Source organism: Delphinus delphis, chromosome 4 (assembly GCF_949987515.2).
Source record: "Delphinus delphis chromosome 4, mDelDel1.2, whole genome shotgun sequence".
NCBI classification, from domain to species: Eukaryota; Metazoa; Chordata; class Mammalia; order Artiodactyla; family Delphinidae; genus Delphinus; species Delphinus delphis.
In genome coordinates this window covers 59481801-59504234 of record NC_082686.1, presented here as the reverse complement: position 1 = coordinate 59504234, position 22434 = coordinate 59481801, and the positions used below count along the sequence as shown (strand labels likewise).

Here is a 22434-nt window from a genome sequence, read left to right as displayed (position 1 = left end):
CCGTTGTTTTTGGTGTCTGTCCCCAGTGGCTAAGGTTAGTTCAGTGGGTTGTCTATGCTTCCTGGTGGAGATAATGTGATTTTTACCATTCATTTTGTTAATGTGCTGTATCATATTGAGTTTTGTGGATATTGAACCATCCTTGCATCTCTGGAATAAATCCCACTTGATCATGCTGTATGATCCTTTTTATATATGATCTTTACATATTGCTGAATTTTGTTTTCTAATATTTTGTTGAGGATTTTTGCTATTGACCTGTAATTTTCTTTTTTTTGTGGTGTTTTTGGTTTTGGTATCAGGGTAATGGTGGCCTCATAGAATGAATTTGGAAGTGTTCAATTTTTTGTAACAGTTTGAGAAGGATAGGTATTAGATCTTTTTATATATTTGGTAGAACTCCCCTGTGAAGTCATAGACTTGTTTGGTGGGAGTTTTTTGATTACTAATTCAATTTCACTACTAGTGATTGGTCTGTTCAAATTGTCTATTTCTTTCTGATTCAGTTTATGTAGATTGTATGTTTCTAGAAATTTATCCATTTCTTTTAGGTTATCCAATTTGTTGGCATATAACCTTTCACAGTATTCTGTTGTGATTTTTTTGTTTCTCTGTGATGTCAGTTGTAATTTCTCCTCTCTCATTTCTTATTTTGTTTACTTGGGTCCTCTCTCTTTTCTTCTAAATGATCCTGGCTAAAAGATAATCAATTTTGTTCATGTTTTGTTAAAAAAAAAAAACAGCTCTTGATTTCATTGCTGTTTTCTGTTTTTTTGGGTCTCTATTTCCTCTCTGATTTTTATTTCCATTCTTCTGCTGATTTCTTTTGGCTTTGTTTTCTTTTTGTAATTCCTTTAGGTGGTTGGTTAGGTTACTTGATATTTTTCTTGTTTCTTGAAATAGGCATGCATCACTATAAACTTCATCTTAGAACTGCTTTTGCTGTGTCCATAGCTTTTGGAAAGTTTTGTTTTTATTTCCATTTGTCTCATGATATTTGCTGATTTCCTCTTTGATTTATTCATTGGTCCTTTGGTTTTTCAGTAGCATGTTGTTTAGACCCCACATATTTGTGTTTTTGCCAATTTTCTTCGTGTAATTGATTTCTAATTTCATACCATGTTGTTGGAAAAAATGCTTGATGTCATTTCTATTCTATTAAATTTGTTGAGACTTGTTTTGTGGCCTAGCATGTGTTCTGTCCTAGAGAAAGTGCCATGTGCACTTGAGAATAATATGTATTCTGTGGTTTTGGGATGGGATGTTCTATATTTATCTATTAAGTCCAACTGGTCTAATGTGTCATTAAAAACCACCACTTCCTTATTGATTTTCTGTCTGGATGATCTGTCCATTGACATTAGTGGGGTGTTAAAGTTCCCCTACTATTATTGTATTATTGTCAATTTTTTCCTTCATGTCTGTTAATATTTGCCTTATATGTTTAGGTGCTCCTATATTAGGTGCATATGTTTTTTAGAAACATTTAAAAAACATTTATTTATTTATTTGGCTGCGCCGGGTCTTAGTTACAGCATGCAGGATCTTTAGTTGTGGCCTGCAGGAACTTCACTGTGGCATGTGGGATCTGGTTCTCTGACCAGGGATTGAACCTGGGTCCCCTACATTGGGAGTGCAGAGCCTAAGCTGCTGGACCACCAGGGAAGTCCCAGGTGCATATATGTTAATGAATGTTATATTCTCTTCCTGTATTGATCCCTTAATCACTGCATAATGCCCTTCTTTGTCTTTTGTGTAAAATTTGTTTTAAGGTCTGCTTTGTCCTGTATGAGTATTGCTACCCCAGCTTTCTTGTCATTTCCATTTGCATGAAATATATTTTTCCATCCCCTCATTTTCAGTCTCTGTGTGTCTTTAGCTTTGAAGTGAGTCTTTTGTAAGCAACATATGGATGGTCTTTTTTTAAAAGACCCAATGAGCCACCCATAATTCTTTGTTGAAGTATTTGGTCCATTGACATTTAAAGTAGTTATTTATAGGCATGTACTTATTGCTATTTTATTACTTGTTTTCTGGCTGTTTTTGTAGTTCTTCTGTGTTCTTTTAGTTTCTTCACTTGTGGTTTATCCTGTTTGGGAATATTTGTGCTTCCTGTACCTGGATATCTATTTCCTTTTGCAGGTTTGGGAAGTTTTCAGCCATAATTTCATCAAACAGATTATCAACCCCTTTCTCTCTCTTCTCCTTCTCGGATCTCTATAATGGGAATGTTAGTATGCTTGATGGTGTCCCAGAGGTCCCTTAAACTATCCTCATTTAAATTTTATTTTTTCTTTTTGCTATTCTGATTGGGTGATTTCCATTATTCTACCTTCAAGATCACTTATGCTTTCTTCTGTATCACTTAGTTTGCTCTAATTCCTTCTAGTGTGTTTTTCATTTGTTACTGTATTCTTCAGCTCTGATTATTTTTAATATTTTTCTAGTTTTTGTTAAAATTCTCACGTGTTCATCTATTCTTTTTTCAAATTCAGTTAGCATATGTATTACTAATGCTTTGAGCTCTTTATCTGGTAAATTGTTTCTGTTTCATTAATCGTTTTTTTTTTTAAGGGTTTTTTCCCTTGTTCTTTTGTTTGTAACAAATTCCTCTGTCCTCTCATTTTGTTTAACTTTCTCTGTCTCTACTCCTACTTTTTCCAAAATTTCACACTGGTTTTTTCTGTCGTATAAATGACAGATCTTCCGTATTTTCTAGCTTAAAAAAATCTCTCCAGGCTGTATTTTACAGATTTCTTCTCATATTTTCTACTGACTAGTAATCTCTTCAGTTATCTGATGTTAAAGCCATCCTTTGTGATCTTATTTTCAACTTCTGTATTTTTTAGTTCTTGAAGTTTTATTTGGTTGTTTGTCATATTTGTTTTGTTAGTTTTATATTTTTTTGCTTCCTGTGGATACTTCTATATTCCTTTACGTATAGTAAGCATAATTGTTTTTTGGACTGAGTCTGATAATTTCAACATCTGAAGTCTTTATGGATTTTTTTGGTATTTGTTTTGTTGACTCTCACTTTTGATGTCTTATTTCTAATGTGTCTGGTTATTTTATCTTCATGGATATGGATTGACCATCTCTTCACTGAATGTATAAATGAATACCCTTTTCTGTACTCGAAAAAATTCTATTCTGAGGAGAAAAGTGTGAAAGGATACACATCAACTTTTTAGCATTCATTATATATGTTTGGGGTCAGGGAGAGAAGTGTAATAGTTAACTTTTATTTCATTTGTGACAATATTTATTACTTTTATGACTTGACTCATAAAATATAAACACAGCTCCTCTGAGGCTCTTGTAACTTGGCTATATCACCTTCTATCTTTTTATATTGCTGTTATCATCTGACCACCTGGTCAAGCCTGCCCCTTTATTAAAATTTTGAGAATATGGTTATCTTTCTCTTTATCCGAAGTGTAAATAATTATACTGAATGATATTAACACCATGTGCCTAGTCAATCAAATCACATCAGCCTCTGAGCTTCTTGACCTCTTCATTTCCCATGACCTTTACAGTTTATCCACACACGTTCACAGCCACCCACTGGGCACTATTACCACAGTTTATTAGTTTACTAGGACCTCCATAACAAAATACCACAGTCTGGGTGGCTTAAAGAACAGGGATTTATTTTCTCACAGTTCTTTAGGCTAGAAGTTTAAGATCAAGGTGCTGACAGGTTTGATTTCTTCTGAGACCTCTCTCCTTGCCTTGCAGATGGCCACCTTCTCACTGTGTCCTCACATGATTTTCCCTCTGTGTCCTAATCTCCCCTTCTTATAAGGACACTAGTCCTATTGGATTAGGACCCACCCTAACAACTGTATTGTAACATAATTACCTGCTTAAAGGCCCCATCTCCAAATACAGTCACATTCTGAGATACTGGGGGTTAGGACTTCTGCATAAGAATTTGGAGGGACATGATTCAGACTACAACGTCTTGTAAGAACTCAACTTTAAAAGTCTACTATTCCGATATCTCACATTCTAACCTCAACCTCTCTTCTATCCAGCCTGTTAACTTAGCTACTTCTGCTCTACTTGTTCTCTGAAGTCACAGGCACCCCTTGTTCATTCACCATTTGCTTTTCCTCACTCATTAGTCCACTCTTGTCTTAAGTTCCCCTATATCCGGCTTAAATGTAATGATTCTTTTCAGTAGGGTTCAATAGCACTCTTCCAATGCCTTGAGCTCCCTTCTCTTTTTTTCATACACTTCTGGCAAAAATCCATCCCTGAATGCCCCCAACTGATTTGTATTTGCCTACAGTGATTACCAAGGGCAGCTGGAGGTAGTCATACATCAGAGAAGATTAGCTTCTCCATAATTTAGTGACTCAAATGGCCTCAACACAATTCATGGTATGGCTTAGCAATCCTATGACATTGTTCTTATCAATTCTCTTTCACCCACAATGAACACTTAAAAACTTCTCCTCTCCTCAAAGCTTCAAGCCTCCCACTAGTTCGCTCACTCTCATTCTCAGCATCACTTATTTCATAGAGTAGGAGCCCTCTGCCAGGAACTCCTTTAACTTCCCACTACCAAACGTAAAATCCTGTTACCTCTTCATGTACCTGCTCCTCTTCCCTTTTTTTTTTTTTTTTTTTTTTTTTTTTTTTTTTTTACAATAGAGGTGCTGTGTGCCTTCCTACTTGAGGCCAATTCTCCCTTGTGACCTTTGGATTCTACTCCCACTTTTTTCAACATTTCACACATTTATTTTCTCTTTTCTGTCATATAAATTTAACCTTACTTGTTAAATGGATTATTTCCATCAGTATTTAAATATATTCAAAACTCTCATGTATAAAAAATAAATTCCTTGACTTCATGTTCTCCTCCAGTCACTGCTCCATGTTTCTCCTCCCAATTTTCTTAAGGGGATTGTTTATTCCCACGAACTGCATTTCCTTACACCTACTCCGTCCTTTACACATTCTTACGAGTTTCTTGTGTCTCATAATTCCACCAGATCAGCTCCTCTAAAGATACCGGTGGTATCCATTTAACAGTTTTAGTTCTTATCTTCTTGCCCTCTTAGCCTCAATTGACCTTGTTGAGCCTCACTTCCTCTTTGAAATACCATCTTTGTTTGATTTGGGGGACATTATGCTCTCCTTGTTCCTTCTCTTACATCTTGTCACTCCTTCTCAGTCTCCCTTACTCAGCCATTGATTGTTGTTTCCCCGAGGCTGTGTCCCAGTCTCTCTTCTCACTGTGTTCTCTTCACCTAGGTGATACCACCAAGGCCACAACTTTCTTAAAAGCCCAAATGTGCCACATGATATTTGCACATGGTATGTCCTTTACATAGCATGCTCCCTCAAACCCTCCCCTAAGTCATTATAAAAATATCTTCTACTCATCCTTCACCTTGAGACTTAGGTACCACCTTCTCAGGAAGCCTTGTACAACCTCCTTACTCTTGTGGTATCTCTGCAACACTTATTGCAGTTATAATTTACATTTATTTATATGATTTGTTAAATGACAGGCTCTCCCATTGGAGGTAAGCTTCATGATGGCAGAGACAATCCCTATTTTTCTTGTTATAATTTTGCCTCTAGCTCTCTACAAAATTCTGAACACATAATAGGTATATAATAAGTATAGAATAGAATAACTGAATGAATAAACATTTCAAATAAACATTTTGAATAACGTTTCTGTAGACTATCAAGATGGGGATTTCCCACACATGGTTAAATACATGATTTTGGACTGGACTAGAGAGATTAATCTGCAGTCTAATTGCTTGTGAGTGGTAATGAAGCCTTGATTGGCTATAAGATTTCCCAGGGCATGTTTATGGAGAGAAAGAATAGGGAAGTGAACAAAAATCTTGGGGACATCCACATTAAATGAACTCAGGCAGAGAGAGGATGATCAGTCAAAGGAGGCTGAGGTTGTATATGCCATTCACATACTGCAGATTTTCCTTGGCAGTCCTAATTTTAATATTCTGCTGTTTGGAATAACATTTCACAACCAAATTTTGGCTCAGAAAATATGGCATCTATAAGGGAAATGAATCTAAATCTAATTTTAACACTTAACTCATTAATTAATGATATAATTGTACTAATAATTGTGTATAGTGATTAATAAGATTGACTAAGTTCCTCACTGTGGTTATTACTGGTAATAAGTGTCTTTTAAAAATGGCTAATATACATAGCAATTATAGTTTCCCTGGTTTAAAATCTTTATGAACTGTGCTTCTAAAAATTTGCCTAAATGTAAATGATATGTTTTAATTTTGTTTTTAGCCTGAAAGTACTTTACTGATTATTTGTGAGAATGACTATGTTCTTGAAGCTCCATTTCCAACTATAAAGGAGGAGGAGGAGGACCATGATGTAGTTTCCTATGAAATCAAAGACATGTGTATAAAATGTTTCCATTTCTCAAGTATCAAATCTAAGATTCTGGTATGAAATACCCTTGAAGCATTGTCTTCTAATTTTTTTTCTTTCTTAGAATATAAAATATCCTGTGTTAAGTGCTGGGAAAATACGAAGAAGAAGAATAAGACATAGACTTTTACTTTAAGGAGCTTATTTGGTAGAAAGCAGCTTATTGTATTAGAAGGTGGTAATGAGTAGATATTAAAATCACAGTGCAAAGAAAAGAATTTTAGGGGCACGCAGAGGAAAGAATATATGATTCTGATAGAGGGGTGAGAGGAGGTCAAGGATGACTTCATGGAGGTGATATTTAGTATTTAAAGAATGGGAAGGATTTTGACAGGTTGAAAATGAGGAGGAAGGCAATAAAAGCTGGGAGAACATCCTGAGGGAAGGCAGAGTTGCAAGAGTTTTGGAGTTTTCGAGAAATGAAGAATGGACCATGAAGCAGAGGGATGCAATTTGTGGAGGGGTGTGACAGGAGTCTGTGACCACCACATGGAACCCCTTAAATGTTAGCCAAGATGTTTTAATTTAATTTTGGGGCCATTGGAATCCATTTTGAATTTTTGAGGAGACGATTGATGTGATGAGATCATATAAATTTGGAACTTAATTCTAAGAGGTAAATGGAATAAAGAGGTAAAAGATGGGAGGTAGGGATGCCAGTGCTAGGGGGCTTTTGCAATAGCCAGTTGATAGAGGCTGAGGGCCTAAATCACTGTACCGCTAAAGATAGAGCCAGCTTCCCCCGTGGACTATGTCAATCCACCAAATTCATGGATTGACAGTGATAGGCTCTGAGAGAAGCTATATTTAACTTCTCTATTAGGAAAAAAAAAGGCAAAATAATTTCTGTAAAACCAGGATCAATAGGAGTTATGAAGAAAGTCATTCCAAAGATTTGAAAATTTTAACAATAAAAATATATTCCCAACTTGATAATAATCTTTAAATGACATTATTTGTTACATTAGAGCTGTAAATTTTTCTAGGACTCTGTCTTCCTCCTACTTTCTTTAATAATAGTGTGAATGAATGAATGAATTACAGTTTTTTTAATCTCAATATCTCTTTTGCACAAGAGATTAATAGAAATTGCAAAGAGAAAGAAACAAAAGGAGTTGAAGGAGAAGGAAAAGGAAGAAAGGAGGAAAAGCCTAGAAGCAGAGATGGGAGAAGATGGAGAAAAGGAACTCCAGGAGGAAGAGGAGGAGGAGGAGGAGAAACCATTACCCGAAATCTTTATTCCTTTAACCCCCTGTCACATCCTCTGTGGATTTTACTCTGGGCCAGGGAAGTTCTGGGTTTCTTTGGTAAGTAATAATGTAATAAATTTTTATCTCAACCCTAATCTAATTATAGGTATTATTTTCCATCACTTTCTTACTTCCTTACTCTATGGTAAGACTTCAGCTATTAACTACTACCGAAGGTGTGAATTTTGATGAATGAATGTGTTTGTTTTTATATCATCTTAATATGTTTTATAAGTCTACTTATTGTATCTGTTATCTATGACAATCACACATTTCAGGAGGTCAAAGGGGAGGAGAATTAAAGGTAGAAGGGCAAAGGGCTAAGGGGTTTTCCAGCTGTGTTCATCATTTTAAAATTTTGAATATGATGGCAGCACAGTCCACTAGACTTTTGCTTACTTTTCATTATCTACAACTATGCTGTGTGGCTGCATGGAAGTCTGGGAAGCTGACTGTTTTTAGATGGTCACATTGCCACCCTGAGTGAAATTGGGACTTGGCTAATAAGGAGGAAGAGAAAAATGCGAGACAAGTACCTGCAAATGTTACAATAATGTGACAGTTACATCCCTTATATATTTTCTACCCTTATAAAATATTTTATTTATCTATTGCAAACAAGATTTCCTTCATTATGAATTTGTCACAAATTTCAATTCCATTCACCAAAAAAGTACTCTTTCACATATACTTTTTTTTTTCACATATACTTTTATGTCAATTATTATCTCTAATTCATAATTGGTATCAGATCTTTGGCCAGGCCAGGAGACTGCCTAGCTGAGTACTGTTGCTATAAGGAGTGATGAGAGTTAACTCCATTCCTCTTCAACATTTCTTAGAAATATATCTTTGATGGCAACTTCTAAGGAGACAAGCAGCAAGAAGGATAGGAAGTAGTGATGGAGGCACCTTAGGATTCCATGTATTAGTGCCTTGACCTTTTATCTTCTGTGCTTCATGAAACAATTATCGATGGCTACTGTTGTGTGGGGTTCATGGGGTAAAGGAATAATTAAGACATGATCCTGCCTTCTGAAAGTTCCCTCATATCATGAGGGAGAGAAGCATAGAAACAACTGTACAGTAATATGATAGAGTTCTAGTGTCCTTGAAACATATGCAAGAATTATTAATTATTTGACAAACTTTTTTTTTTTCTTTTTTTGCGGTACGTGGGCCTCTCACTGTTGTGGCCTCTCCCGTTGCGGAGCACAGGCTCCGGACGTGCAGGCTCAGCGGCCATGGCTTGTGGCCATGGCTTACGGCCCCAGCCACTCCGTGGCATGTGGGATCTTCCTGGACCGGGGCATGAACCCGTGTCCCCTGCATCGGCAGGCGGACTCTCAACCACTGCGCCACCAGGGAAGCCCTGACAAACATATTTAATGCTTACCTTTAGGGGTGCCAGATAAGTATTACATGGGACATACTTATACTAAAAACATATTTGTTGTTTATCTGAAATTCAAATTAACTGTGCATCCTGCATTTAAAAACTTTTTTCCTGGTTTTACTGAGATATAATTGACAGGCAGCTTTGTATAATTTAAGGTATATAGCATAATGATTTGACTTGCATGTATCATGAAATGATTACCACAATAAGTTTAGTTAACATTCATTCTGTATTTTTATTTGCTAAATCTGGAAACCTGCTTATTATATACCAGTCACCATGCTAAGTGACCACCCTATAAAATAAGCACTCTTCATAATTTGCATTTTACATAAGAAGAAACCAAGGAGTGGAGAGGTTAGGTAACTTATCTGAGGTTGTATAATTAATGAGGGGTGGAACCAGGATCTGGACTCCGGCAGTCTGGGTCTAGAGTCCACACTCTTAACCGTTAAACTACACCAGCATACAAGGTCAAGGCATAGTTCAGAAGAAGTGACACTAACCCTGCTTGACTCAACTATTTGCCAACTCTGTGCCTGTATCCAAGCAGATGCTGCAGAAAACCAGTCTCATTTTGAAGGCACGACCACAGTTCTCAAATCAGTACTCACAGTGCAGGCTGGTTCTACTGCCCAGCCATGTTCACTTTCCCACTTTCCAAACTATCGCTTTAATTCTTCTCCCATCAATCATTTTGTACCTTCCCTCAACTTCTAATGATAGCTTTATCTCACATTTCTTTTCCTTTTCCTTTTTTTCTTTTTTTTCTTTTCCCCACTGAGCGGCTTACAGGATCTTAGTTCCCTGACCAGGGATTGAACCCAGGCCCCGGCAGTGAAAGCACAGAGTCCTGACCACTGGACTGCCAAGGAATTCCCATCTCACATTTCACTGAGAAAATGAAATAAAAACAATCAGATGGAATTCCTTATCTTGTCTTAATGAGATCTAATGTCCTATGGAGATCCATTCAAGTTTGTCTGCTACTGTTAACAATTGGTGAATGGTCCCCTGCAACTTTCCAAGGACACTATTCCAAATGGCCTCTTGATCCCATCCCCTCTCACTTTCTCAAAGATTTTACTTCTGAAATAAACTGGCTGGTCTCCTGTATCTTCAACCTCTCTCTGTTTACTCATTTCTTATCGTCAGCACATAAACATGCTCCTAGTACTTGATTTTTTTCTTTCACATCTCTTTTCTTCTCATCCACTTCTCCTTTATAGGAAAACTTGAAAGAATTGTCTGTAGTCACTGGCTTCATTTCTTCACATCCTATTTGGTTTTTAACACATTCCAGTCAGGTTTCTAGCTCCACCACTTCAAGTCATCAAAGATTTTCCTACTGCCAAGCTCAGTGGTCACTTCTCTGTCCATTTGACCTCTCAGAAACATTTGATAAAGTTAACCCTCCATTCTTCTTAAAGCATTTTCTTTTTTGGCTTCCGTGACACCACCATCTGCTGGCCACTCCTTTTTAGACTTTTGCTGGCTTCTTATATGTTGAACTAGCTTTGAACTTTGAAGTACTCTAGGATGTGGTCATGGGTGCCCTCTTTCTTGCTAGATGATTTTATCTGGTCCCAAGATTTTAAATATCAAATGTATGCCAATAAATTTCATTTTTATCTCTAGTCTTGACCTGTCCTCTCATATTCGGACTTGTATGTCCAACTTGACATCACTACTTGGCACCTCAAAATGGACATGTCCAAAATATAACTTTTTTTTTTAATATTTATTTTTATTTTGGCTGCTCTGGGTTTTAGTCACAGCACATGGAATCTTTAGTTGCGGCATGTGGGATCTTTAGTTGCATCACATGGGATCTTTAGTTGCGGCATGTGGACTTCTTAGTTGTGGTGTGCGGACTTCTTAGTTGCAGTATGTGGACTTCTTAGTTGTGGCATGCATGCAGGATCTAGTTCCCCAACCAGGGATCGAACCTGGGCCCCCTGAATTGGGAGCACAGAGTCTTACCCACCGTACCACCAGGGAAATCCCCAAAATATAACTTTTAAATCACACTTGCCCTGTGCAAACCTGCTCCATCTCCATTTCAGTAAATGGGACAACCATCCATCCAGTTACTAAGCCAAAACTCTGAGAGTTGTTAATGATTATTTTCTTGCCTTTACCTTTGATATTCTTATTTCAAAGTATGTCTTTTGTAAGCAGCACATGGCTAGGCTTTTCTTTTTAATCCTGTAGTAAAATCTTTATTTTAATAGAACACTGTGTCCTTTTATATTTAATGTAATGGCTAATATATTTTAGATTAAATCTACCATCTTATTATTTCTGTTTATCACACCAATTCTACGTTTGGTTTTTCACCTTCTATCAGATGATTAGGTAGTTTCCCCCCCAATTTTCCTCCTCTATTAGGTTATTAGTTATACTTTTTTTTTTTTACTATTTTGTTTTTAGTGGTGATGCTAAAGGTCATAGTATATATCCTTAATTTAATATAATTTGATACAAATTTATTCTTTTACTAGCTCTAGAGAAAAAAGATCTTAGGGCACTTTACTGTTGTGTATCCTCCCCCTCACCTCATTGTCACATTTTATATATATATATATATATATATATATATATATATATATATATATATATATATACACACACACACACATACACACACACACACACACATATATATGTATATATAAGTTTGGGGTTTTTTTTTTTGCCTTGTGCCTATTTTGCCTTTAAAACTTTTAGTTCTTCTGTATATTTTCTTTTTAAAACTTTGATATCTTATCATCTTTTGTCTTCCATTCTGCCATCTATATCTTTTTTTTTAAATTTATTTTTGGCTACATTGGGTTTTTGTAGCTGTGCGGGGGCTACTCTTTGTTGCAGTGCGCAGGCTTCTCATTGTGGTAGCTTCTCTGTTGCAGAGCATATCCTCTAGGTGTGCAGGCTTCAGTAGTTGTGGCATGCAGGCTCAGTAGTTGTGGCTTGCGGGCTCTAGAGCACAGGCTCAGTAGTTGTGGTGCACGAGCTTAGTTGCTCTGTTGCTCCACGGCATGTGAGATCTTCCCGGACCAGGGATCAAACCTGTGTCCCCTGCATTGGCAGGTGGATTCTTAACCACTGCGCTACCAGGGAAGCCCTATGTACATCTTTTTACTGTTATTTTTTGTTACCTATGCATCTTTTTTTCTCTTGTTGCTTTGAAGATTTTGTGTTAAAAGGTGTAACTTCTTTATTTTTTTATTGAAGTACAGTTGATTTACAGTGTTGTGCCAGTCTCTGTTGTACAGCAACGTGACTCAGTTATATACATGCAGACTTTTTTTTTCATATTCTTTTCCATTATGGTTTATCACAGGATATTGAATATAGTTCCCTGTGCTATACAGTAGGACCTTGTTGTTTATCCATCCTGTATATAATAGTTTACATCTGCTAATCCCACACTCCCAGTTCTTCCCTCTCCCACCCTCCTCCCCCTTGGCAACTACAAGTCTGAACTCTATGTCTGAGTCTGTTTCTGTTTTGTAGCTAGGTTCATTTGTGCCATATTTTAGATTCCACATATAAGTGATATCCTATGGTATTTGTCTTTCTTTTTTTTGACTTCAGTTAGTATGATAATCTCTAGTTTCATCCATGTTGCTGTAAATGGCATTATTTCATTCTTTTTTATGGCCGAGTAGTATTCCACTGTATATATGTACCACATCTTCTTTATCCATTCATCTGTCAGTGGACATTTAGGTTGTTTCCATGTTTGGGCTATTGTGAATAGTGCTGCTATGAACATAGGGGTGCATGTACCTTTTGAATTATAGTATTGTCTGTGTGTATGCCCAGGAGTGGGATTGCTGGATCGTATGGTAATTATATTTTTAGTTTTCTGAGCAACCTCCATACTGTTTTCCATAGTGGCTGCCCCAACTTACGTTTCCACCAACAGTGTAGGAGGGTTCCCTTTTCTCCACACCCTCTCTAGCATTTGTTATTCGTAGACTTTTAATGATGGCCATTCTGACAGGTGTGAGGTGATACCTCATTGTAGTTTTGATTTGCATTTCTCTAGTAATTAGTGATGTTGAGCATCTTTTTATGTGCCTGCTAGCCATCTGTATGTCTTCTTTGGAGAAATGTCTATTTAGGTCTTCTGCCCATTTTTTGATTGGGTTGTTTGTTTTTTTGTTGTTGAGTTGTATGAGCTGTTTGTATATTTTGGAGATTAAGCCCTTGTCTGTCACATCATTTGCAAATATTTTCTCCCATTCCATAGGTTGTCTTTTTTTTTTTACGGTTTCCTTTGCTGTGCAAAAGCTTGTAAGTTTGATTAGGTCCCATTTGTTTATTTTTGTTTTTATTTCTGTCACCTTGGGAGACTGACCTAAGAAAACATTGGTATGATTTATGTCAGAGAATGTTTTGCTTATGCTCTCTTCTAGGAGTTTTATGGTGTAATGATAAAAGGTGTAAATTCTTCATATATCTTCCTTGTGGGTCATTGCATTTCTTGTATTTCAATACATTGTATTCAGTTTTTAGAAAATTCTCAGACATTTATCAACCACAGTACTGCTTCTGGTCCATCTTTTTAGTCTCTTCTTGTGGGATTCTAATTTTGTGTATGTTAATCATTATCATTATGTCCCATGTAGATCTTACACTCCTTTTTAAAAAATTTTACATCTGTATTTTCTCTCTCCTGCCTTACTCTATTTTTTCTGATTCTGTTCCAGCTTCATAACTCAGTTTTAGCTGTGTCTAGTTGCTTTTAAACCAATCTATTGAATTCTAATTTTTGTCATTTTATTTTTCAGTTCTAGAATTTTTATTTTTTCCATTATCTACTTTTTTATAGACCCTAGTTGACTTCTTTCTGTATTGCCTTCAAAGGCCTTAAATATATTAATCAGAGTTATTTTGAAGTCCATTTTGAAAACACCTCTATCAATATTTCTTGTACTTTTGTTTCTTTGGTCTGTTTTTTCTTTTGATTTTCAATCAAGACTTTTCTTTGTTAGTATACCTAGTTTTTTTTTTTTTTTTTAATAATTGAACGCTGGATCTTGTCTGTCAAAAACTGTAGCATCAGCTTGAGTTTCTGTATATTGCTGTTGTCTCCTGAAATTTATTTTTAGTTCTGGAAAGCAACTAAAAATCCTAGATCAGTTTCATCCAGTCAGTGATTGAGATGACTTGAAATTAGGTTTTACTTCCTACGAGGTCCAGTCTATTTCTGGTTTATCCATATGTGTGGGATATAGTGCTCCAGGGTTGCAATGGAAAGCCCAGTGGAAGGTGTGTTTACAATGGCTCCTTCTTCTTGGAGGACCCTGGGAATTCTTTGCCTTTCCCTAAGCCCATGACACTACAGATTGCTCCACTCAATTTCTTAACCTCTCAGCTGCCACTTTCAGAACTGGCAGTTGCCTTAGGGAGAAAAAAAATCTCCTGGACTGGAAATCTCTGAAAACCATGATCTACAAAACTCTATTGTTAAATACTGCTTATGCCGAATAATCCTTAAAATAAAATGGAATTCAGTATGTAGATAGAAATGATATCTCTTGGGCTTCCCTGGTGGCGCAGTGTTTGAGAGTCCACCTGCCGATGCAGGGGACACGGGTTCGTGCCCTGGTCCGGGAAGATCCCACATGCCGTGGAGCGGCTGGGCCTGTGAGCCATGGCCGCTGAGCCTGCACGTCCGGAGCCTGTGCTCCGCAATGGGAGAGGCCACAACAGTGAGAGGCCCGTGTACCGCAAAAAAAAAAAAAGAAGAAATGATATCTCTCATGTATTGTCTTTTTTTTTAATATTTATTTTTACTTATTTATTTTGTCTGTGTCGGATCTTTGTTGCAGCACGTGGGATCTTTCATTGCAGTTCATGGGCTCTTCCTTGTGGCACATGAGCTCAGTAGTTGCAGTGCGTGGGCTCCAGAGTGCATGGGCTCTGTAGTTGTGGGTGCATGGGCTCTCTAGTTGAGGTGCACGTGCTTAGTTGCCCCGTGGCATGTGGATCCTAGTTCCCCAACAAGGGATCGAACCCACGTCCCCTACATTGGGAGGCGGATTCTTAACCACTGGACCACCAGGGAAGTCCCTCTTGTATTGTCTTTTAAGTAGGAACAAATCATTGTAAGGTGTTTTATTTTTATAATTATATAGTTGCATATAAATTAATAATAGGTTTTATAAAGCATCTCCATCTGTAACCATAGAAATCACACAAAAGTATATGTTTTAAGACACCTATTTTATGTGTTAAAATTTGGAATAATCAAAAACTCCTCATGTGGTCATAGGTTTCTTATATTCAGGTACTACCTTGTATGTTATCTATCTCTTTTCCAGGGTGGCTATGATTCTGGTTTTCTATATCACTGTGAGTTTCCCCCATATGACAAAAGCAGTGATATCACAGAAAAGAAAGATGAACCTTTTGATTTCCGTCTTCTTGAGGATACAGAGGATAATCCCATCACAGCTATCACTTTCAGGTGACCAGAATTTCAGAAAGCTTTAAAAAAAACTATATCCCATTACTGTCTGTTTTTGTCCATCATTAATATTGTCAATTTTAAAGATCTGTCCAAATGGAGGAGTATTCAAACAATGTTTAGTTAAATAAATCAAATGACTAAAGTAGAATCTAAGCTATTCCTGAAACTACTTAAATTCCTTCTATCAAATATTCTGTCAGAATTTGTCACACAGTTCAATTGTATGGATTTTCTTTCTGTTACTTAGGAGGATGCTACTGCACAGTCAGATAACGAAAGTTCTGGGTTACAATGATTCTGGAAAGATCACTAATTGAATCATTAGTCCTTTAATATTTAAGAATTTAGCATATATCCTGGTCATTCTTTTGAAGACCAAATATAATAGCTCCAAATTTCAAATTGTCTTTTTCTCCTTCTATTCTTTTGTATTAGCTTGCTAGAGCTGCCATAGTTTGTTAGGGCTTCAGCATATGAATTTTGTGGGGACACAACTTACTCCATAACATCTTTGTTTTTAAAACTTTAGTCATTTTTCAATTAACTTAAACATTTTCAGATTAATGTGAAGAACGATTTACTTTCCTTTTGTTTCATAGCATTAACCAAGAAATGATGTTTTGTGGAATGCAAAATGGAGCAGTTCGAGTCTATATCCTAAATAAGAATGATCCTTCATTGACCAATATGGAGGACTACTGGCATTTCAGCATGCATGACAATAATTATGGATGCATTAATGCCATCTCCACTAGCTTTGATGACCGTTTCTTGGTGACTGCTGGAGCAGACAGTAATATCTTTGTTTTCAACATTTTTTCTGAATTTGAGTTAAAGAAGGTCATGAAAGCCAAGGTGCCATCTCCCAGGGTATGTAACTGACTAATAATAATAACTTTATTTTAATATTGTGATGTTAAAATGCTCATATTCTTTAAAAATGAAACTATTTAGACGCAAATACCTTGCAGTCTAATCTTCCTACCAGTATTATAATTTTGCCTTTCTGGTGCCTCTGTTATCAAATATGAAAGATGTTGAATTCACCTTATTACTAAAGGTGTAGAAGTCCCTCTATTAAAAAGACTGTCAATTTTTCTGTCTCCATCATTTTCACAAAGTTTTTTTGTTTTCAAGATGCCCAACTTTTTTCTGATATATTTTGCGTTCTATTTATTCATTTGCTTATTGAGGAGGCATATGTGGGATATATACCATAATTTGTACCTTTGAAAGGGGTTGTAAAAATATTATTATCTTTAGTATTAGAATGTGAGAGTTTTATCAAAGATTCAGGTAAATTATTGGCTTTGTAATGAAGATTGAGGGCTTGAATCCCCAAATTATATCCCTTTGCCCTATCACAAGACCTAAATTTTCTATTATCAAAATGGTTCCTTTGGAGAGAAGAGCTAACACCTATCCTTCTCAAACTCTTCCAAAAAGTTTGGGAGGAACACTCCCAAACTCATTCTACAAGGCCACCATCATCCTGATACCAAAACCAGAAAGGTATCACAAGAAAAGAAAATTACAGACCAAAATCACTGATGAACATAGATGCAAAAATCCTCAACAAAATACTAGCAAACAGAATCCAACAACACATTAAAGTATCAACACCATGATCAAGTGGGGTTTATCCCAGGAATGCAAGGATTCTTCAATATATGCAAATCAATCAATGTTAATATTCATGTTAACAAAGAATAAAAACCATGTGATCATCTCAATAGATGCAGAAAAAGCTTTTGACAAAATTCAACACCTATTTATGATAAAAACTCTCCAGAATGTGGGCATAGAGGGAACCTACCTCAACATAAAAAGGCCATGTATGAATAAACCCATTGCAAACATCATTCTCAATGGTGAAAAACTGAAAGCATTTCGTCTAAGATTAGGAATAAGACAAGGATGTCCACTCTCACCACTCTTATTCAACATAGTTTTGGAAATCCTAGCCAAGGCAGTCAGAGAAGAAAAAGAAATAAAAGGAATCCAAATCGGAAAAGAAGAAGTAAAGCTGTCACTGTTTGCAGATGACATGATACTATACACAGAGAATCCTAAAGATGCTCCCAGAAAACTACTAGAGCTAATCAGTGAATTTGGTAAAGGTGCAGGATACAAAATTCACAGAAGTCTCTCGCATTCCTATACACTAACAGTGAAAGATCAGAAAGAGAAATTAAGGAAGCAATCTCATTTACTATCGCAACAGAAAGAATAAAATACCTAGGAATAAACCTACCTAAGGAAGCAAAAGACTTGTACTCAGAGAACTATAAAACACTAATGAAAGAAATCAAAGATGATACAAACAGATGAAGAAATATACCATGTTCTTGGATAGGAAAAATCAACATTGTGAAAATGACTCTACTACCCAAAGCAATCTACAGATTCAGTGCAATCCCTATCAAATTACCAATGGCATTCTTCATAGAATTAGAACAAAAAAATTTAAAATTTGTGTGGAAACACAAGACCCCAAATAGCCAAAGCAATCTTGAGAAAGTAAAATAGAGCTGGAGGAATCAGGCTCCCTGACTTCAGACTATACTACAAAGCTACAGTAATCAAGACAGTATGGTACTGGCATAAAAACAGAAATATAGATCAATGGTCTAGGATAGAAAGCCCAGAGATAAACCCACACACCTATGGTCACCTAATCTATGACAAAGGAGGCAAGAATATACAATGAAGAAAAGACAGCCTCTTCAATAAGTGGTGCTGGGAAAACTAGACAGCTACATGTAAAAGAATGAAATTAGAACACTCCCTAGCACCATACACAAAAATAAACTCAAAATGGATTAAAGACCTAAATTTAAGACTGGATACTATAAAACTCTTAGAGGAAAACAGAAAAAAACACTCTGACATAAACCATAGCAAGATAGTTTTTGACCCACCTCTTAATGAAAATAAAAACAAAAATAAACAAATGGGACCTAATGAAACTTAAAAGCTTTTGCACAGCAAAGGAAACCATAAACAAGATGAAAAGACAGCTCTCAGAATGGGAGGAAATATTTGCAAATGAAGCAACGGACAAAGGATTAATCTCCAAAATATACAAACAACTCATGGAGCTCAATATAAAAAAAAAAAAATCATAAAACGGGCAGAAGACTTAAATAGACATTTCTCCAAAGAAGACATAGAGATGGCCAAGAAGCACATGAAAAGCTGCTCAACATCACTAATTATTAGAGAAATGCAAATCAGAACTACAATGAGGTACCACCTCACACCAGTCAGAATGGCTATTATCAAAAATCTACAAACAATAAATGCTGGAGAGGGTGTGGAGAAAAGGGAACCCTCGTGCACTGTTGGTGGGAATGTAAATTGATACAGTCACTATGGAGAACAGTATGGATGTTCGTTGAAAAACTAAAAATAGAACTACCATATGACCCAGAAATCCCACTACTGGACATATACCCTGAGAAAAACATAATTCAAAAGAACACATGTACCCCAGTGTTCATTGCAACACTATTTACAATATCCAGGACATAGAAATAACTTAATGTCCAACAACAGATAAATGGATAAAGAAGATGTGGTACATATATACAATGGAATGTTACTCAGCCATAAAAAGGAATGAAATTGGGTCATTTGTAGAGATGTGGATGGACCTAGAGTCTGTCATATGGAGTGAAGTAAGTCAGAAAGAAAAACAAATATTGTATATTAATGCATATATGTGGAATCTAGAAAAATGGTACAGATGAACCTATTTCCAGGGCAGGAATAGAGACAAGGATGTAGAGAACAGACATGTGCACACAGAGGGGTAAGGGGAAGGTGGGATGAAATAGGACATTAGGATTGACATATGTACGCTACCATGTGTAAAATAGATAGCTAGTGGGAACCTGCTGTATAGCACAGGAAGCTCAGCTCTGTGCTCTGTAATGACCTAGATGGGTGGGATGGCGGGGGGAAGGGTGGGAGGGAGGTCCAAGAGGGAGGGAATATATGTATACATAAAGCTGATTTACTTTCTTGTACAGCAGAAACTAACACAACATTGTAAAACAATTATACTCCAATAAAAAAAAATGGTTCCTTTGGATAAAATGACTAATAACTGTTAGAATTGCTTCTAAAGCATAAGGGATTGTATTAGACCAAAGTTAAAATTCCTGTGAACACACTGGCTTCCTATTTAACAGGTAGCCTGCTTCAAAAGAATATGCAAAGAATGTAGGGAAGATTTGAGCAGGTAAATTTTCATTTCTGTTAATAGCAGCAAAATTTGGAGAATGAACTGTTGTCTAATGAGGTCAAGCTAAGGAAGAGGAATTTTCCAGAAGGGAAAGTGTATGAACAAGAAGAAAATCTTTATCTTTCTACTTAGTGCCAACTCTCTATGGAAACCCATATGGGATAGAAAAAATCCATTCCACATTTGTATAATGGTCTCCTTTTATTTATGACTGCAATAAATATTTCTGAAGTCACTGAAGCAGCCTCTGCTTTTTAGAAGGCAAAATCAGAAAGAATTGAATAAACAAAATAAAAAACTAAGCTCTGCATAGGTCTGAGGTTCTTACCATATTTTAGAATCACAGGGGAGCTCTTAAAACTATACATGCCTGAGCAGTTAAATCAGAATCTCGGAAAGTGAGGCCCAGGCATCAGTACAGACATTCTTCAACATGAGATACGATGGGATTGTGCCCTGATAAACCCATCAGAAGTTGAAAATACCATAAGTTGAAAATGCATTTAATACACCTAACCTACCAAACACCACAGCTTAGCCTAGCCTACCTTAAACGTGCTCAGAACACTTGCATTAGCCTACAGTTGGGCAAAATCATCTACCACAAAGCCTATTTTATAATGAAGTATTGACTATCTCATAATTTGTTGAATACTGTATTCAAAGTGAGAAACAGAATGGTTATGTGGGTACCGGTTGTTGACCCTCATGATCATGTGGCTGCCTGGGAGCTGTGGCTGCCTGGGAGCTGTGGCTGCAGCAGCTGCCCAGCATCACGAGAGAGGATCTACCACATGTCCCTAGCCAGGAAAAGGTCAAAATTCCAAACTTGAAGTATGCTTTCTACCAAATGCAAAGTCGTCAAGTTGACCGTTGTAAGTAAGGGACCGTCTGTATTTTATAAAAGTCACCCCTCCCCCCCAGCCCCCGTGGTTCTAGAGTGCAGTCACGATTGAGAACAATTGGCAGGTGTTTTGGAACTCTTTGGAAGCACCGTTGTTTAACTCAAATTTATTGTAAACAGCTGAGGTCAGGAGAGAGTTGGCTGATATCAGCATCAAATCCTGGAAATCATAACTGATATTGGAGAAGCAAGGGGCTTAACTCTGAGCAATAAAAGAATAGAGTTCAGTCAAGTTGTATCCTAAGTGATTAATAGTAACTAAAATATATTAGCCATCACTTGTCTCTTACATTGGTCATGTTTTATGACTTCACTTTATGAAAATCATAAACCTTGTCTTATATAAATGTAGATTTATATTTTATGTGTGTAAAGACTAGTACTGTAATAAAACAACTTGATCGAAAGAGAATCTTTATTTCTTTACAACAAAAGATAGCGAAACAGAGACCTATGCGCTATGAAGAGAACACAAAATAAGTTCAGTTTTACTTAAGAACTGGTTAGCTAGCAAACTAGGACTTTTTGTTTCATTCACTGGGTTATAAATCCTCTTCTTTAACAGCCTAAGACATTTTTCAGCACAGCACCTGAATAAACAAAGTACTTCTAAGTGATTTACTTCATAGTACTTAATTTAAACTGATTTCCTTTCTAAAGGGAGAGTCATATTTCTGATTTCATATCTTTCTCAAGGAGAGGGATTATATTCTATGTATTTCTCACTGAATATCTGTGATAAGATCAAGTGAAACACTTAAAATTTAAAAAATATAACTTTTTCCTTGTATACACATGAGGTATTGTGGTGGGAATCAAAGCATGTATGAAAGGAATATGCTAAAAAAACAGTACTTTAAAATAAATGATCTAGAGCATTTTTTTGGTGTATTTTTTGTTAGTAACACATGAATATTACTAATTCGTATTTTGGAGGGGAATATGGTGATATTAACATTTTGCATACATGTGATTTTCTTTCTACATACCTTTCTACATACCTCTTTAAATGAAGTAGAAACAAATAAGTTTTTTTCCCTAGTTTATTTTTTGTGACAATACTTTCCAGGCCTACGGTTGTTAGAAATTAGCAGAGAAAACCCTTCAATTTATTACTTATTAGATATTTTAAGGTAAATATGCAATTTAAAGGAGCTAAGCTTTTACTCCTTTTCCTACAGGTTGGAATAGAAACAGAGCCAATTCCAGAAGATATTGAAGATCCTAAAGCCTACAGGTATGGGAATTTTCGATCAATACCTAATAGGACTGGGCTTTTGCAAAACACACCAACATTTTACCAAAGCTGACCAAGTTAAATGAATTTACAAATTATTAAATACAAATTTTCTCTGCTGTTTCTCTATCTTTAACCTGTTACCTTTTAAAATTTCTGTTTTCAGTATTGAGAATGCCAGAAGAAAAAGAGAACATGACAAGTTAATGAAAGAAGGGGAAGAAGTCAAGGCTGAGAAGAGAGAACGAATCAAAGCTTTAAGGAATCAATTACAGAAACTACTACAGATGAATGAAGAATTACCAAAACATATGCAGTTTAAACGGACAGTAAGCCTAAAATAAATTTGATTTTAATTTTAACATATGCTATTTCTGAATTGAGGCTGCTATTTTGCCAACAAGTAGGAACACTTAAAACCATCTTTAAATTTCCCTTGTCTGGTTTGTCAGTGTGTTGGCAGC

The 22434-nt window shown here is 36.3% G+C and overlaps 1 protein-coding gene across 1 annotated transcript in view; it reads left to right on the top strand.

The window, feature by feature from the left end:
* Positions 1 to 22434, top strand: part of CFAP44 (cilia and flagella associated protein 44) — a 133781-nt gene that overhangs the window by 61294 nt on the left and 50053 nt on the right. The window contains exons 16-21 of the mRNA XM_060010633.1: positions 6301 to 6462; positions 7524 to 7754; positions 15432 to 15577; positions 16180 to 16450; positions 21915 to 21970; positions 22137 to 22299. Coding sequence (XP_059866616.1) covers positions 6301 to 6462; positions 7524 to 7754; positions 15432 to 15577; positions 16180 to 16450; positions 21915 to 21970; positions 22137 to 22299 — 1029 coding nt within the window. The remainder of the gene's footprint in view (positions 1 to 6300; positions 6463 to 7523; positions 7755 to 15431; positions 15578 to 16179; positions 16451 to 21914; positions 21971 to 22136; positions 22300 to 22434) is intronic.